The 16,112-nt window shown below is 43.0% G+C and overlaps 1 protein-coding gene across 1 annotated transcript; it reads right to left on the bottom strand.

Annotated features, from left to right (window-relative positions):
* Positions 1–3,724: 3,724 nt before the first annotated feature.
* On the bottom strand, positions 3,725–11,594 carry LOC143837960 (left-right determination factor 2-like). Its single transcript, XM_077338594.1, has 4 exons — positions 11,255–11,594; positions 9,841–10,084; positions 6,611–6,850; positions 3,725–5,643 (listed from the first exon to the last, which is right to left on the bottom strand). The coding sequence occupies exons 1-4, from the start codon at positions 11,520–11,522 to the stop codon at positions 5,304–5,306; spliced, it is 1,092 nt and encodes a 363-aa protein (XP_077194709.1). The 5' UTR covers positions 11,523–11,594; the 3' UTR covers positions 3,725–5,303.
* Positions 11,595–16,112: the final 4,518 nt, after the last annotated feature.

The following is a 16,112-nucleotide window of genomic DNA, read 5'->3' as shown; positions in this document are numbered from 1 at the left end:
GGACATAAAGATCATGGATAAATAAATTCTGCTAGATATTCTTCTGAACCATATACAGAATCACCTGTTGTATTCGGGTATTTGCTTAGTGAGGAACTCTCCAAACTGGGACACCACTGCAAAAAGGGCCTGGAGAAGACTGATCCTTCCGATGCCTGTCGGATCTGCTCGATGTCATTAATTTAAATTTCAGCATGAGCTGAGAATCCCCCAGTTCAAATTGTACCCTGCTGCCTAACTGTCTTTCTGCCTGAGCTGACAGAGCTGGTCTTTGGCGTGGTACTGAGGTATCCCCTACACTGGTTGTCTTAGGAAACTTCAACATTCATTCCAAGGCTGTCTTGTCAGGAGAGGATCAGGATTTCATGGCCTTCATGGCAACCATGGGCCTGTCTCAGGTACTGGCTGGTTCCACACCCTCTTGATCTGTTATTGTGTTCTGGCCAAGAAGAATGTGATCTGAGTGAGGGTGGAGGAACTGACAAGGGGTCCTTTGTCATGGACAGATCACTACCTGCTTGGGTTTAGACTTACCAAGGGCTTTCTACCACATGCTCGACTTACTCCTGATCTTCTTGGCAATCAATCCACACGTGCTGGAATCAGCTTGGGCATGATTCTTCCATGTGCCTGCCCTTCCTCTGCATTTTCACACTTGTGAAGTCAGTTTCTTTTCTTCTGCATCCAAATTAAATATTCATGCTTTTCAAGGGAGAGTGCTCTTGTCATTGATGGCATCTCTGGCAATGTCATCAGTAGTATCACAGCACCCCCTTTCCCTTTATAGCTCTACCAGGGCTGGTTTATCCATGTGTCACTTGTAGCACACACTATGCGTCCCACATTTCCAGGAGTCCTGCGCGGTGCCTTCCTCCCTGAGTCTGGCTGCTCCTGCCGCAACTATACTCTGCTAGGGCCCCATGAATCCTTAAACTGGTTCTGCTGGTGTTATGGGCCCCACAAACCCTTAAATAATTTCTCATCGCTGTGAGAGGAAAAGCTAGAGATTGGATGAAAAGACAAAGGAGACAGCTAGAGTGATAGCGGAAGAAAGCTTCAGTCTAATCCAATAGGACATAGTCAAAAGTTCATTTAAAAACATACTCTGTGGTGGGCAATAGCAGCAAAGAATCAACATTTTTCTGCCTTGCATTTGCACAGTGTAGGCCAGTGGAGCTGTTATGAGTGAGTACAGGCAACTGGGATCTGGCCTGCAGGAGGAGGTGGATGGGACAGTGACCTGCTGTGACTGTACTGTTCAGCACTTTGTAAATAAAATCTCTTCTGTCCTTCTGTTCTGACTTTGACTTTGACAGGGTTTGATGGTGCCAGGGTGCCAATTTGTACAATTGTGAGGGATACTCTTCAGTTTATTGAGTTTGTGGATGTGTATAAGATCATTAGGAGCCTCTTGTGGCGCAGAGTGGTAAGGCAGCAGACATGCAGTCTGAAAGCTCTGCCTATGAGGCTGGGAGTTTGATCTCAGCAGCCGGCTCAAGGTTGACTCAGCCTTCCATCCTTCCGAGGTCGGTAAAATGAGTACCCAGCTTGCTGGGGAGTAAATGGTAATGACTGGGGAAGGCACTGGCAAACCACCCCGTATTGAGCCTGCCATGAAAACGCTAGAGGGCGTCACCCCAAGGGTTAGACATGACCCGGTGCTTGCACAGGGGATACCTTTACCTTTACCTTATAAGATCATTGACATCTGAGGCCTACCACCTGCTTGTATGGCTATGGTGAAAACCAGCATGGTAGAGTGGTTAAGAGTAGTGGTCTCTAATCTGGAAAACTAGGTTTGATTCCCCATTCCTCCACATGCAACCAGCTGGGTGACTTTAGGCTGGGTTCTTGACTGGACTGGGTTGGAAGGCCAGTCACAGTTCTATTGTGGAGAGAGGAAGGGAAGGTGATTGTAAACCACTTTTAAATTGTAAACCACTTGTAAATGTAGAGAAAAGTGGGGTATAAAAATAATTATTTTTCTTTCTCTTCTGGGGAGAGGAGTGGTGGCTGACTGGGTTTGAGAAGTAGTTACTGCTTCCTTAAGATACAGGGTGATTGCCCTACCTTTGAAACAGGCTGTGGTGCACCCACTTCTTGACCCATGAGATTATAATAACTATTGACCACTCTAATGTTCTATTCTTGAGTAAGGTGATTTAACAAGTGGTGGCTGGGCAATTCCAAGCCTTCCTGGATGAGGGAAATTGTTTAGGTCTCTTTCAGTCTGATTTCAGGCAGGATGTTAGTTTTGGCTCTGAGAAAAAATTTATGGGACTGAAATAACCTTGGTCACCTTGGTGGATGACTTGCACTGGGAATGTGACTCTGTTGATTCACTTGGTCCTCTCAGTGGCTTTTGATATCATCGATGATGGTATTCTTCTGAACCACCTATCTGAACTGAGATTTGGAGGCACCATTCTGAGGTAATTCTGGTCCTTCCTGGAGAGTACGTGCCTGAAGACAGTGCTGGAAGATTGCTGTTCATCTCTTTGGATTTTGGGATCCCACAAGGTTCCATCTTGTCCCTATGCTCTTTGAGATCAGCATGAAACCCCTGGGTGAGATTTGTCACAAATATGTGAACAACGCTTTGTTGGTACTTTATTTTTTTTAAGATCTACATAAAACCACTGGGAGAGGCAATTTGCCTGATCTGTCACAACTGAGCTCTATCTTGCACTTCCAGCTGATGCCAGGGAGGCTGTAGAAATTCTGAAATGGTGCCTGGTGGAAGGTTTGGAATGGATACAAGTTAATACACTGAAGCTTAATCCTGTGGTAGTGCTAGTGGTAGGTGGAAGGTCTGACCTAGAATTTAAAGTGTCACTTGTTCTGGATGGTGTTACACTCCCCTTCAAGGAATTCCTATAGTGTATGCTTGTCATCTGCATATCTGTGAACAAATGTTACATAAACTGAGAAAAGGAAATAAAAAATGACAAAAATCATAATAGAAGTTCATAGACCAATCTAGTAATCACAAATAAAGGAAACATGTATGTACTGCAGGCAGGGAATAATGCATGAAACATGCTAAACACGGATAAGGACAGAAACAGAAGTTAATAAACTTTAAGGATTTAGTGAGGCTACACCAGCGTGTAAGCAGCCAACTGTAGGTCCTAGAAGATAACATTCTAAAGTGATTAGTGGTTCATGCGTGCATACATTTGTTTGTATATTTAAAGAAGCACACCTTTTTAAAAGTTACAGAAGTGCCAAGTTTGTTTTGAATCCTCTACAAAATGACGCAACAAAGCACCATTTTGGTCCACAGGAGTTAATCACAGATTCCACTATATAAATTTTATACTTTATTGTTTTCTGTTGTTTCAAAATATACAAAAAAGAAGGGAAATTACTCGATTACAAAGTCTGTATGTTAGACCCAAAAAGACCCGATCCGCCCAATATATTCACACAAGCAGCTGTTATCAATTCCAGGACTAATAGATCAGTTTTTAAATCCACATACAGAGGATTCCTTGCATGGAGAGAATACCTATGAATTATATCGTATTTACAGATAAGTGCCTTGAGTTTTATAGTTCATGATATTCTTATGGTGTGATAATGATGGGCAGGATGTTAGTTTTGGCTCTGAGAAAAAATTTAACTCCACTGAGTGGTAATTTGCTAGAAGAAACATCTCGTTCTTCATCTCTAGATGGGAATCTGTTAGAAGGCACAACCTCACCCAAGCTGAACTCTTTTAAGTCCCATTCATTTCCATGGGAGGCTTTTAAGTATTCATTGAAACTTTCCCCGTAAAATCAGTGGCATCTAAAGGTGCATAGCTTTCTGTGGGTGCAATCCAATCATGTTTAGGCCCATCCATTTCAAAAGGAGAGTTAAATGTAAGCTTAAACTGTAAAGTACATATACAAACACATATACAGGGTTGGACACAAATTATTGCAAGTGGAGCAAAGCTCCCACACACACTGTGGCCCTCTGAGCTTCCCAAAGTTATGTTACTGGCAGGGGATGCTCACAAAAGTTAAAGGAGACTGAAATGGGTGGAGAGAATCAGCAAGAATTGTGTCTCCCTCCTTGGTGAGTCCAAGTCCTATTCTACTCATGTACAGTATTAGACTGTTATGTCAACAGCACAGCATCCAATAAATTAACAGTAACAGTGCAAGGGACAACATTCCAAAGGATACCTGCATATAATTGCAGTTTAGAAGCTGAAAAAGGATGCAAAAAGGATCTCTCCAACAACAGCCTTTTAATTAATGTTTGTATTGCACAGTGAAAGCAGCATCTTTACAGCCAGCCCCTTTTAGTACAGGACGATAGAAGGTATTTATTTATTTGCACCTTCTCCGGAGAGAGAGAAAAATGCCTCACTTAAAGTACCATTTCAGTAGTCACAAAGGAAAGGCGGATGGAAGAGAGTAAATGAATGATTGACTGATACTGGCTTGCTGCACGTATAGTTAAGCTATTTTTAAAAATATGGATCTGTTTACCTGGTACATGTCCCTTGTACTGTGAATATATGAGGATGAGAATAAGTCTGATTCTCAGTGGCCAAGTTTACTAGAGATGAGGACCAGATCTACTCCAATGGGGCAAATAGTATCTCCTTGCAGACATTTCAAGTTGGGAAAACAGTCCTGAGAAGGGTTAAATCCCCTCCTCACACCCCACAATGCCAATAGGACCTCAATAGGCTTAATTTTCAGGAAAAGAAAATGCTGGGTGTTCAGAAATCCCAGAGGACCACCCCTTAATGCTGATGATAATGTTATCTGTTCAGTCATGTCTATAGGAAAGTCTTCACCATGCGTCCCTGTCTCTGACTGATTCTTTTAATTGGTTCATGGTCATCCTGGTATCGGCTTTGATTTAGGGGCCCTCTGGGACAGGCTAGGCTACTGTTTCAGGGGGCTGGTGACTGAGTGGCAAAAGCACAAATTATAGATCCTTCCTTGTGTGAGTGAGTTGCCTTCTGCTTGTGAAAGAGTACCTCTAGGACTAACTTTTAGTTAATATACACATGTTTTCAAATGGACAAATTATTTAAAAAAATGGAATATTGTGCAATGTGCATTCTTGTTGAATGTTCAATTTGGAACAACCTCCTGATGCAGGAACATAATTCTGTTCCTTGATGGAAGAACATGCTATGATATGAGTATATTCATAAGGTGAGTAGGAAACTAGAACATGTCAATAGTTTTATGTGGTCAGAATGAGAAGCATTATGATCTTCAGCTGCCATTGTACTATTAATTAAAGTAGGAAGACCATCCTGTAGCTGACCAACTTTTGCATCAGTCTTTCAGCTAGACCACTGCTATATTGTCCATAATACAGCCACATTTTTCTACAATCATATTAGGAAACTCTGCCACTTCAATTTCTGTATAGTTGCCCTTCTTGACAAGGTACATCATGGGAAGTGGGGAACTTTCTACTGCAGCACAGGTTCTTTCTCCATAACCAAAATGGCGCAGCAAGTTCTTGGGTTGCCGGCAGACACCCACACAATGGTATGCTTGGTAGCCAGCTGGCTCAATAATCCAATACTGAGTCCAAGTCAGTTCCCGGAAATTGATGTAATGTTCCTGCCGGCAGCAGATGGTCCTCTCTGACAAGGTTTCCTCTTTACAATCTCCAGGTCCTCTGTCCAAAAGCAGAACCAATAGTTGATGTGGAATCAAAATGCTCACTAGTGACAACGGAGTTAGAGGCATTCTCATATATCTAAATATAAACCTGATTTCATTTACTTGTCACTGTTTATCTCATTCATTTCTACAAGGAACTGTACATGGCTTCCCTCTGTCTTTCATTTTATTGTCATGATGACCCTCTAACAGATTTTAGGCTTAGTGACAGTGACTGTTCCATGGTAATCCACAATGCCATCCTGACCAGAGTGACACATTTCTAAACTCTGCTTAGGATGCTATTGCTAGTGAGCGTTGTGTCTATGTAAGGATCTGAATCTAATTGTCCACAGTTCATAACCCAAAAGGCTCTACTGTTTAGTAAATACAGGAGTTCCTATTTCTCTCTAACCAAATGTTGGCCATTGTTTTAGCTAACTACTCTTTCTGTCTTTCTGAATTTCTGTCTTCCTTCCTTCCGTCTGTACCACTGGTTCACTGTCTGGACTTCACAGCTAGCTCTTACCTCTAGGATAGCCTATGTATCCACTGGATACATTATTTAAAAAGCAACTTAAGAAGTGATTCTGTGTATGGATTGTTGTTTCAAGATTAATTCTAAAACTTACAGCCCACTTAAAAGTGAGTTTTGTTTGTCTTAAAGGTGCCACTGGACTAAAATCTTGCTCTATTCCAGAGTGGATTTTACTGAATTCAGTTATGTTTAAAGTAAGCATAAACTTCAGTCCTTATGGCCACATCCTTGAGTAAGTCCAATAGGACGCCATGGGAGTTAATTCTGAATTTCCTTCCCCAAATTGTGCTGCAGAACTGGATTCCTGACTGGATTTACTTGCAAGAAAGTTTTACTGAAGTAAATTGAACTTCCATATAAACAAGGATTTAATTTACCTAAACTTAGTCTGAGGTTGTATCATTAAAACTGCAAGGTTACCAGCAGATTACACTTTGACACTCACCCATATTCCTCCAGATTGAGCGTGTAAAGCACCAACTCAGGTTTTCCTAGGGCTTTATCAGAAGGGTCCTGAGAAGTAAAGTGCACAGCTCTGGCCATCTCAGATGCATACGTGCCTAATCGCTCTCCTTCAATCCAGATCTCCAGGAGCATTGGTCCTTGGCTCTTGGTCTTTAGCCAATAATGTACAGCCTGAGTTACGTCAAAATTCTTCCAGCCAGATTCCATAACTGGAACTAACCTATGTTAAGAAAGAAGTTAATAATGAGGAGGAAACAAAAATTTTGGCTAAAATACCTAATGAAAAATATCAGGGGTACAAATAATAAACATCCACTAGCTCATTCATTTCAGAATAGACTGAGACTAAAACAAAAGAGGATTTTGTGCAACTGAGAATGCATTATAGTTTTCAAATTATGGGAGAGGTTGGTTATAACTTGTCAAAGGAATAGAATAAATCCATATTTTATTTGCATGATCCAAAAGGTCATTCACAGTTTGAACTTGAATACAAAGAGTCTTCCAGCTTAAAAGGCAATGCACACACCTGAAACCCTCAATAGTTCAAGGCATAAGCACATTTGTATAGTTTGGTTTGCCCATAATATATAGAAAGTGACAAGCAGGAAAGGATCTGGCCCCATCTCTGTGTTCATCAAAGGTGTGCTTGGCAATTTAAATGTGTATTAACATTAAAAATTGTCGAAACTGTCTGTGTTATTCTTTCATTTAAACACAATAATATTTTTGGTTCTGTATTCCTCGGGAGAAAGGCAAATAGATAAATATTTTAAATAAACAGGGAAATAATACTTTGAACTCTCAAACAAAAGTAAGCCAGCTCTAACTTATAGAACTGACATGGCTTGGACAGAAATGAGGGACAGCAGAGCCGATAAACAATCTTGCAATTTTTGATTGGGGCCAGTTCATACAACCCAACTGGTCTGCAGAGAATGTAGGTTGAGTGAATTCCCACAAACAAATACATGGTACAGCAACTGAGTGATAACATGCCCATTTGATTGTTATGGATAAATTCTTTTCAATAAGTAATATCTATTACTAAAGCTATTGTGGCACTGACTGTTTCAGAGGCTATAATGCAGTGGTTCCCAACCCCCGGTCCAGGGACCGGGACCGGTCCATGGATCAGTCGGTACCGGTCAGTGGCTCCTCCTCGTCCTCTTCCCTGGCTGCTGCCTCGGGGGCTGCCCTGCCACTTGGCCGCTGGCTCACATTTGGTGCTCTCCAGTGGCTGCCAAAAGACTACCCCCTCCGGGCCTCAGTAAAATTGTCAAGGGTTGACCTGTCCCCGGTGATAAAAAGGTTGGGGGCCACTGCTATAATGCACTGTGAAACTTCTGTGCAAGCAAGGACTTTCTTATTCATTCCAGGACCAGTGACTGCTCTGTGTACATCTTCAAGGTGCATACACTGCTGTCCATAATGATGAAGTGAACAAGAAACTTCTGCTTTTGCAGGAATTCTGTGTACACACATAACCCGTACAGAGTACCAGAATGGTATATCAGTTGAAGTGTCAGACTAGGATCTGGGAAATCCAGGTTCAAATCCACACTTGTGTCATAGGAGCTTGTTGGGTGTCCTCAGGCCAGTCACACACTTACAGGGTTGTTGTGAGAATGAAATGGAGGAGTGGAGAATGATGTAAGCTGCTTTGGGTCCCCCATTAGGTTAAAAGGCAGGGTATAAATAAAGCAGGGCAGGCTAGCATTAATAAACATAACAGTAATAACTATTATTGAAGTCTAAAGAATTAGCAGATACTGTAAGAAGACAAAAATGTTCTGAAATTCCTACAGGATCATAGAATCATAGAATTGGAAGGGGCCATACAGGCCATCTAGTCCAACCCCCTGCTCAACGCAGGATTAGCCCTAAGCATCCTAAAGCATCCAAGAAAAGTGTGTATCCAACCTTTGCTTGAAGACTTCCAGTGAGGGGGCGCTCACCACCTCCTTAGGCAGCCTATTCCACTGCTGAACTACTCTGACTGTGAAAAACTTTTTCCTGATATCTAGCCTATATCGTTGTACTTGAAGTTTAAACCCATTACTGCGTGTCCTTTCCTCTGCAGCCAGCAGAAACAGCATCCTGCCCTCCTCCAAGTGACAACCTTTCAAATACTTAAAGAGGGCTATCATGTCCCCTCTCAACCTCCTTTTCTCCAGGCTGAACATTCCCAAGTCCCTCAACCTATCTTCATAGGGCTTGGTCCCTTGGCCCCAGATCATCTTCGTTGCTCTCCTCTGTACCCTTTCAATTTTATCGATGTCCTTCTTGAAGTGAGGCCTCCAGAACTGCACACAAATCCACCAAACCCAGTGACATCACAGTTCAGATACTATCAGATTACCCACAGTCACCAAAGACTGTTGTGAGCACGGTGCAGTTACAAGAGAATGGAATAAGCCCTCTAACGCAGGGAACTGTGGCTGACATACAGGCAAAAGGCAGTTTATGGAGACGGCTACAGGGAGTCAGTGTAGTGTCGGGGTTAGAATGTTGGATTAGGATCCGGGAGATCCAGGGTTCAGTCCCTATTCTGCCGCGGAGACTTGCTGGGTGACCTTGAGACAGTCTCACACTCTCCGCCTAACCTCCGTCATGGGGCTGTTGAGAGGATAAAATGGAGGAGAATAGACCAATGTAAGCCACTGGAGAAAGAAGTGTATAAACAAAGTAAATAAATACAGTTACAGTGGAACAGAAGTTTCTTGGACTCCTAACAGGTGCATACAATTTGTTGTGACTGGCCACTCAAGGCAGTTGATGCTACTTATCACATATCAATATGTTTCACTTTAGAAAGTTAAATGGGGCGGGGGGGGGGTTTGAGGGCAGAGGGCTTTTTCAGTCATTGTTGTTATTTATTTTTGGCTACATTGACCACAGAGGTTTACAAAAAATGTGACCTTTCTTAGATTCTCCTCACAACCTTCTTAAATATTTCAGAAATATGTAAAACATTTGAAAACAAGATAATAGAAGATGGTGACACCCAGTTAGTCTCCAGAAGTGTTATTTAGGGAGGGACTGAAGTTTCCCTTTGTGGATTTAACCATTAATATATTTAAGCACTGATTTTAAAATTTTCTTCTGACTCTTGGCACCTCCCCCAAACTCAAAATGATCCCACTGAGCATAGCCTCTTATTTCAGTGCAGTTTTTATGAGTGGCCTGGGGAGGCCTATCCCTTCCTACCTGGAATCGATCAAAGAAGTCCGGTTGGTGCCGTTCTCTTCAGGTTGCAGCCAATACACGCTCACCCTGGCATTTGTGACAGGCCTCTGAGACTGACGTCTGGGCAGTTGTGTCCATTCCAGTGGCTTTTTGAAAAGCTTTAGCTCAGCCATGGTGACTTCACTGTTTTCTGGTATCCTGCCCTCCATGTCAAAGATCAGTTTCTGGCGGGTGGTGTCTGAATAGAGAACTTCTCCTGAAATATCTGCATGCATTGGGGAAGAGAAGAAATGCTCCACATGGTTATCATTTTCATCTTCCACTAAAAGAGCATGTTTATGTTAGGTTAGTATTATTACATGTATGACTTGGTTCTTGGGGCAGATATTACATTTCTCTTTTCTAATGTACCACTGGATCTCCTTCACATGCAACCTAGCAGAAAAAGAAAGGCAGCTTTAAAACTGATTTCCAACTCAGGAAATGTAAAGACAGGTTGCCATTTGCAAATAAAAGGAGAATTCAGCAAGGGTTCTAATTTAGAAAACCCTCCCTAGGCATCATTCAACACCAAGAGAAGCTGTCTGGGATGGCTACGGAGTCATCTTTTAGAAATATCTACAACAGACCATTATTGGAAGGGTTAAACTTGACAAGAAATGAATTCTGAAGAGTGGGCAGATGAGATGCACACCAAAATCTCATTGTCCGTGATCTATTTCTCCACACAAACATGCACAAAAGAATCCTGTGAACTGTGTTACCTGTACATAAGGAATTACATTTTGGTTCAGAGAAAAAAGTCCTAGTGACTGTTGGGTACATAGTATGCTTCAGCTCATGTCAGCCCACAAATAGTTGGTTTCCTATGTGATTGAGAGAATTTGCCACCGTGCAAGCAGACAAAGGGCTGCAGTCCATTGCACACACATATTTAAATTCCACTGAAGTTAGTGAGACTTGCCAGGACCTCTATCCTGGATTTGGTCTGTAGGGGTGTCCCTTTGGACTCAGCAATATTTATTTATAAGCAAACACATTTAGATGGGAAACGATACTAATCAATCCTCTAGAAAGAATGCCTTTCTAATCAGTGATTATCTACATGAACACTGCAATTTAAATGAATAGCATATTTAATAAAATGGCTAGTTCAAAAAGGGTTCTGGTCTCTGGAATCCTTCTTATCATGCTTTAATTGGCAAACAAGGCTATCGACATTTCTGTAACCTTAGTACCATCATATGTACAAAATAGTCGCACATTCCACATTTGGGAACAGATTTTGATCTCAATTTCTCAGCTATCTTTATCTCTGCAATTTTGATTGTATTCATCACAGATTCTAATTTTTAATATTTAAAAATAGACTCAGCAGCCAATTTCGAATAGCGGTTTTGATTCAGTTACCTGCAAGAATAACCATAAAATTTACCTGCATTGCCAGGAATCCCTCTCAGGATCCCAGCTAGACTTGGTAAGGCTCTTCGCTTTATGCGGTGCTGCTTTAGCATGGACATGTATTTATGTCTTACATGCTCTGGGATGATGAGTTTCTCCAGGTCTGTCCTGTGAAGAGCTGGGACTTCAGGAAGCCCAAGTCTTTCTAATAAAATCTGTTTGAGTTCTTTCTGGGTAAATCCACTGACAGTGGTAGCTATGAAAAAGGTAAAAGTTACTACCCAGCGAATGCTCGGAGCCATCCTTTGCTTATCAACCAACTTCAGAAAAGAGCACCGAATTCTCTCCAGCAGCAAAGAGATCGTTCCGCGAGGCTGCAAGCTGCCCGAATGGGGAAAAGATCTAACGTGGTAGCTTTATATACCAAGCCTGATCCCACTGGCATAGCAAATTCCACAAGTGGAGGTGAGGCAGGGGACTTTAAAGTGTTACATTCCCTTTGATATGAAGAAGCTATAGTGACACCTACCAATATTTAGCAAACTTAATACAGGAAAATTAGCAAGACTCTCTGTTTGCTCCCAATAGCATCACCTATCTCTGGGCCTGTTTCATTTGGTGCATGTTTTCCTTAACAGAGGTGATCTCCATGAAGAAAACATGTGTATGCTGTAATACTGAGTAACTTGTTTTTCCCTGCAGTGAGTGCAGAGGTGGGTCTATTAAAAGAATAATTTAAAGTGTTTATCTCTTGTATGCTCTGTCCTTAGACTCTGGACAATGAACAAAAGCTCCAATTAAATATAATAGTGCAAAGATAAACTTATAACATATAGACATTTGTTTATTTACTTCATTTATACCCTGTCTTTCTCCCCAATGGCACCAAAGCAGCTTACATCATTGTGCCACTATCCCATCTTCATGGAGTGAAACCCCCCTGCCCTCACCCCTACTGCCATTGTGATGAGACGCAGTGTACCCTTTCTGCACCACAGTTGTGTGTGTGCACACAACTTGGGGGTGGGCTGTGTACACTGGGGGATTTCTTCCCCTGTTAGTACACAGGAAGCAGTGAGGCATGCTGCATAATCAATCTTTAAGTATCTGAAAGGTTGTCACATGGTGGAAGGTAGGGAGCAGTTCTGTTGGTAACAGAAGATAGGACCCACATTAATGACTTTAAACGACGTGTAGAATAGTACCAGATAGATAACTGGGGTGGGGGGGGGGGAATTCATAGGCAGAGTAGTGGAATCAGCTGCCTAAGGAGGTAGTGAGTGCCTCCTCATTGGGAGTCTTTGAGTAGCAGCTGGACAGATACTTATCATGAATGCATGGCTGATCCTGCATTGAGCAGGGGGATAGACTAGGTGGCCTGTATGGCCCCTTCCAACCCTATGATTCTATGGTATAGCTGGCTATATTTTAACATTGAGATTATTTTTAAGGTCATATTCCTTAAGAATGAAAAGTAGTAACCCTGCAAGTGGAGAGTATTCATCTTCATTGAATAAAATAGGAAGTTTGTGGGGGGAGAGGAGTTATACCCTTATGTCAGAGCAGATTCCTTGATCCCATTACATTGCTGCATGTGTTTGTCATAGCCATGATCCACAAGCTCCAGAGTGCTTGATGCAGGCAGTGATTCTGATATTTACTTCAGCACTGGGGAAAGCTCACAGGTACAATCATGATGTATGTGAAGTCCAGGAATAAAGTAAATTAGGCAACTTCTGCTCACATGAAACTCCATATGTACATCAAAGCAACATTAACTTTGGATCATGACAACAGTAATGAGATTCAGTTCAGTGTCTGGTTCTGAAATCCTAAAGTAACACCCTTCTAGGTGGATTCAAGTCAATGGGCTTAGAAAGGTGAAACTCTGACCATTTCCATATGAGGAGTTTGCCCCTTGACAACCTCTCATTGCTCGCAGGTTTTAGTGCTGCTTCCACATGACATTGGCAGCAACTTGAAGCTGTGCAGGCCGATCACTCTCGGCACAGCAAGTGCCACACTACAGGGGGGGGGGGAGGCACAGGTGCCAGCATGCCGGCGGGCTCAAACGCACAGGTGCAGGAGCTCCACACCTGCGCATTGGCGTCTGCCAGCGTGCTGATGCTGGCACCTCCCTCTCCCCCCCGGTCCCCGGCCCAAAAAAGGTTGGGGACCACTGCAGAAGCCCCCTTCCCGGTGCTCCTGCCTTCAGGGGAAGAGGGGAATATCTGTGTTGTCATCACAGTTTCAGAATACCTTTCCCAGAAACCCTCAACTGGTGCCAATGAAAACCATTCTGTTCTCCCAAAGGTGTAGTGCAGTGGTTCTCAGCCTTCCTAATGCCGCAACCCTTTAATACAGTTTGTCATGTTATGGTGACCCCTAACCATAAAATTATGCACGTGTTCTTTCACAGAAATTAAACCAAAACTGACCAATGGTGTGAAGATCCATTGTTCATGATTGTATATAAATTGGTTGTAAATTGTATATAAATAGGCAGGCACCTTCTGGAGGAGCGGGAACAGTGGCAGCGCCCCCACCCCCACCCCGCGCCAAGCTGCTCACCCTGCCGTGACCCCTGTGAATCTCGTTCCTGTCCTGCTCCTTCCACCGGAGCCATACAGCATAGGGCACTGCAGTGAGCATTATAAAGTTAATTCTATCTTCCTCTACCACCAGTCATAATTCCAAAGGAGTTAGTCTGTTGCCGGTTTGGTGTAGTGGTTAGGAGTACGGACTTCTAATCTGGCATGCCGGGTTCAATTCTGCACTTCCCCAATTGCAGCCAGTTGGGTGACCTTGGGCTCGCCACAGCACTGATAGAACTGTTCTGACCGGGCAGTGATACCAGGGCTCTCTCAGCCTCACCCACCCTCATAGGGTGGCTGTTCTGAGGAGAGGAAAGGGAAGGCGACTGTAAGCCGCTATGAGCCTCCTTCAGGTAGAGAAAAGCGGCATATAAGAACCAACTCATTTTCTTCTACTTCTTGCTGCAAAAATAAATATGATTCATGAGGCACTTCCACTAAAGACTTTCATTGCACTAGTAGTGCTTCTAGTGATGCAAGGGGCTGTGCTAATATTCATTCCTCCCTAGTGCGGTAGTTGATGTCCTGTAGAGTGTTTTCTATTTAATATGAAGTATTCAACAATTTAACCCTGCTTCTCACAAACACACACAAAGAGGGTGTCCACTTCCAAGTTGGGAAACACCTGAAGATTTTGGGGGTAGAGCTCAAGGAGGGCAGAGTTTGGGGAGGGAAAGTACTTCAAAGGGATATAATGCCCTACAGGAGCCATTTTCTCCAGGTGAATTGATCACTGGAGTTCAATTGTAATAGTGGGAGATCTTCAGTAACTACCTGAAGGTTAGCAGCCCACCCCCCATCTAAATTGCTGTACTCCAGGATTCTCTCATCTCATGGATTGTAATAAGTTTGTAATGAATGACTCCAAGGCCTTCTTCTCACATTATAAAGCTGGTGCAGCAGGACTTATGGCAACACAGCTTCTTCTTGCACTTCCAAGTTACACGAGACATCCATGAAGCAGAAGCAGTGGCCCACATGGGACAAGTCCATGCTGTGATTGCCTCTTCCCTTATGCCTTTGTTATCCCTCCCAGTTGCCATAGCATCTCTCACATTTCATTTATTTATTTATTTATTTATTTTTATTTGGATTTTTATACCACCTATTCTTCACAGCTCTGGGCAGTTTACATGGAACATGATGTAACTTTACATGGAATATTATAATAATCTATAACGTTATACAAGTTTAAATACAACATTCCCAGCTTAATGTAAGAAAGGGTCATTTGCTCCGTTTATTTGTCTGGTAACTGTGTGAAGGCAATACAATATGCACCTATAGATGAACTTCCGGGATCACCACCGATATCTATCCCTATTCAAAGCTGAGGTCCAGGAATCAAGGCATTGGAGCCAACACTGCTATGTCATGGATATAGTTCCAGCAAAGACTAGGGGTAAACTGAGACCTTAAAGACTATGCAAAGAGTTCCTCCCTTCCAGGGTCAGGCTAGCAGTAGTTAAAAATGCTTTACCCAGTAATCGAGATGAGTACTGTTATGGGGCTGGTTCAGGGCTTGAAGAGGCTTAAGGAGAAGTACCTCTAGGATGGCAGTAGGTTCTGGGGTGGAAAGTTCAAGTCAGAAAGTAAGGCTTTTTTGTAGGATGAGCAGGCTGGTTCAGACTTTTGGGGCTCATCCTACACATCAAAGGGGGACTCCAGGATGTGTACCAATTGCCTCTTTCTGAGGAGGTATAGCTGCCCAACTGCCTCCTTCTCCGGGTCTTCAGACTTGACATCTGATGAGAAGGTGTCTGTACTCTGGGCCACAGCATCATCATTGCTACTGTGGTGTCAAGCCAGCAAAAGTGCATCTAACCCACTACACTCCAAGACTAGATCTCTTTCCTTGAGATACTTTCTGCTGTATTTCTTAGCAGAAGTATCCTCTGGGAATTTAGTGTTGAAGAGTTATTCATGTCTTGTCTGCCCAGCAACACTGAGGGGCTTTCCGCACCGGGATCTTTGTAGCAAATTGGTTGCTGAATGAAAAATCGCCATTTAAAATAGTGGAATTCGTCGCTATGCATACCTGCCTTTGTAGTGGAATCCAGTTGCGTTTTGTAGCGTTTCCCACAGGCTTCCGGTCTCGGCAAAAATCGCTAGAAAGGAAGCGCTCTTGCCAAGCTCGTCCCGCCCCTGGCCGTCAAGCAGCCAATGGGCAGCCGTTAGCATGCTCCCAAACAGCCCCTTTCCCTTTAAGAAAGTTTTTTTTTTAAAAAAACACACCCATTGCAACGAATCTGTGTTGATTCGTTGCAACGGAGAGACCCATCCAGCTGCCCAGTGTGT

Source organism: Paroedura picta, chromosome 1 (assembly GCF_049243985.1).
Source record: "Paroedura picta isolate Pp20150507F chromosome 1, Ppicta_v3.0, whole genome shotgun sequence".
NCBI classification, from domain to species: domain Eukaryota; kingdom Metazoa; phylum Chordata; class Lepidosauria; order Squamata; family Gekkonidae; genus Paroedura; species Paroedura picta.
Note: the sequence above shows the minus strand (reverse complement) of the source record. Positions and strands in the feature narration are given on the sequence as shown.

Bases quoted from the DNA above. Each gene is read 5' to 3' on its own strand.
- LOC143837960 (XM_077338594.1), bottom strand. From the start codon at position 11,522: ATGGCTCCGAGCATTCGCTGGGTAGTAACTTTTACCTTTTTCATAGCT. The intron at 6,851-9,840 runs GTAGGAAGGGAT...TTCTTAACATAG, and splicing joins ACTTCTTTGATCGATTCCAG to GTTAGTTCCAGTTATGGAAT. The intron at 5,644-6,610 runs GTGAGTGTCAAA...GCTTTTGGACAG, and splicing joins CTCAATCTGGAGGAATATGG to AGGACCTGGAGATTGTAAAG.